At 32.5% G+C, this 2,625-nt stretch overlaps 1 protein-coding gene across 1 annotated transcript; it reads right to left on the bottom strand.

The window, feature by feature from the left end:
* Positions 1-294: 294 nt before the first annotated feature.
* Positions 295-1,625, bottom strand: LOC101511268 (mitogen-activated protein kinase kinase kinase 18-like). The gene has a single exon (XM_004487364.4). It carries the CDS (start codon positions 1,563-1,565, stop codon positions 351-353), a length of 1,215 nt encoding a protein of 404 aa, XP_004487421.1. The 5' UTR covers positions 1,566-1,625; the 3' UTR covers positions 295-350.
* Between the last annotated feature and the right edge of the window lie 1,000 nt (positions 1,626-2,625).

The raw sequence follows: 2,625 nt of genomic DNA, 5'->3' as shown, positions 1-2,625 counted from the left end.
AAACATAAATTTAGTTTGGCCTTTCGCCAAAAACTAACATATATACATCCAATCTAATGACATCTTTGTAAACGACATATTGAACAGTCTGTTTGATTAAAATAAAACGATTTAAATTTAAAAATGGATTTTAATTTTCTTTTTTAAAAATAGAAATTTTTATTTTGAAATCCAAATATTGTTATCTTGTTCGGACGATTGAGATCATGTGTTGTGATTGCATGCAATTCAAATTTTATATTGCGAGAATTAAATTATAATTATAATATAAAATAAAAAGTGAGAACAACTGAATTGTTAAAACTCTAATGTTGAATTATATTATATTAAAAAATTATCAAATAACTGAATTATAAAAAATCTAATGTTGAATAGGGCTGCAACCTTTCAATGCCACTCTCAAAATTAAAACTATTAACTACAAAACTAACATCACTATTCCTAAAATTATAATCTTCACAAAAATTATAACCACTAATTCCACCATTAACATCACTTTTCACTAACTCATCAAAATCAAAATCATCATCACTAGTTGAAGCCACTGCATCTGAATCATTCCCTCTAATACTGATCCAATTTTCATCACCCCAATTCCAAAAAGGTTCCCTTGAACACAAAGCTAGCTTCTTGATCCTACCAACACAACAATTCTCAAAATTAGTCTTACCCAAATCACCAAAAAACAAACTTTCTGACTCTTCAACACAATTCCAAAATCCTTGTTCAAGAATACTAGTTGGTGAACTTGAATCAAATTCATCACTTTTCACAACACTAGAATCAAATTCCTCAAGAAATGGATGCTTCAACAATTGACTACAATTCCATCTCTCCTTAGAATCCCTTCTAAAACACTTCTCCAAGAAATCCTTTGCTTGTTCAGAAAGAAAACAAGGAATCTCAGGAACATCATTAGAATATGCAATTCGATATAGAACAGTAACAGGGTCTTCCACATTAGTCCAAGGTGAAAACCCAGTTGCCATTTCAACAATAGTGCACCCAAGTGACCAAACATCACAAGGGTAACCTTGTTCTTCGCCCCGCGCCACCTCCGGTGACATAAACATCGGTGTACCAGCGATCGGAACAGTTTCATCTACCATCTTTGCACACCCAAAGTCTCCAATTTTAACTCCTTTTTCACAAACCAATATGTTACTACCTTTAATATCACAATGCACAATACCTTTTGTATGCAAGTATTCAAGTCCTTGCAAAATTTGTCTTGTGAAGTGTGCGATCGCCGGTTCGTTGAGCCGGCCACCATCGTTCCGGCGAGTTGCTTGAGAGAGATTTCCTAAGGGCATGTACTCCATGAAGAGGTTGAACAAGTTTTTGTTATTTTCATTGGTAAAGTTGCAACCTTTGTAGCTAACTATGTAAGGAGAGTACAGAGAAGAAAGAATTCTCTGTTCTCTCTCCAAATGTTTTGAGTATGACAATGATGTTTCCGCTGATTTCACAGCGGAGACATCAGAGGAGCTGGGAGAGGTGGCGAGGTAGACGGTGGCGGATGAACCATGTCCGATGATGTTGCCTCTAGTCCACTCCATCTCCATTTTTTGTGTTGTTTTTGTGTTTATGATTTGGCAATGTCTTTGGTTTGATATTGTGGCCTTTATATACTAGAGAAAAAAATAGGCACACTTTGAATGAGTTTTTTTTTTTTTAAAGGTTACTTTTATTGGTTGGTTTATAACTTAATTAGTTGAAGCTATTTTCTTTATTGGAAATGCGTTTAGTGTTACTTCAAAGGGGAGCTTAGGACGTGTTCAAATTTGGGTGGTTTTGGCTGCTTAGTTGGCAATGGATTAATATGTGACACGTGGGCCAATTTAAGCAATTTTTGTGTGTTTGTCTGTGATGAGTGTGAATTAATACTTTGATTTGGACTTAGTTTGGTGAAAGTGAAGGGGTAGAGATTTAAGAGTGTGTGTTAGGTAGATTCATTAGAGAGGTAATTAAGATGGGATTCTTTGTTTTGTATCATACTTAACAAGACTTTGAAAAAATGGACTTTGAGGTTTTAGTGGTAAGGTGGGTTCAACCACCAATGTGGTTGGAGTTTAGAATCTTTATTGTTTTTTTTATAACGTGTTTCATGTTTGATATTTATATTTTGTTAAAAAAAAAAGTACTGTGATATTTATAATACTAATAGAGACATTTAATAAGCTCCAACACTGGAATAATACTCTTGAAAAGTGTAGTTGACAAATGCAATGTTCTGTTATAAAATATTCACCTATTTGCTCTGTTCCATGAAGTTTTTGTTTTTAATTTGATTACCTTATGAGAATGAAGTTCTTTATTATTATTATTATTATTATTATTTGCAAAAAAAGAATAGCCCTTTTGTTCAGATAGACTTTAATTAAAAAAGTTACATATATGATATATGGTTGATTTCCATTAACAAATAACATAATCCTTTCTTTATTATCATAAAAGGACATATAATAAGGGGTTATTTGACCCTATGTGAGCAAGTTGATATTTAACAGTAAATAATTTATTTTTATGGTCCTGAATTGTGGCTCTTTAATTAATTAATAAGTTATGAATTGATGTTGAAATGGGGTATTAATTTTGTGTGTGGGGAATGAATAATTTAATTTT

The sequence above is a fragment of the Cicer arietinum genome, chromosome 1 (genome assembly GCF_000331145.2).
Source record: "Cicer arietinum cultivar CDC Frontier isolate Library 1 chromosome 1, Cicar.CDCFrontier_v2.0, whole genome shotgun sequence".
Classification (NCBI taxonomy): Eukaryota; Viridiplantae; Streptophyta; class Magnoliopsida; order Fabales; family Fabaceae; genus Cicer; species Cicer arietinum.
Note: the sequence above shows the minus strand (reverse complement) of the source record. Positions and strands in the feature narration are given on the sequence as shown.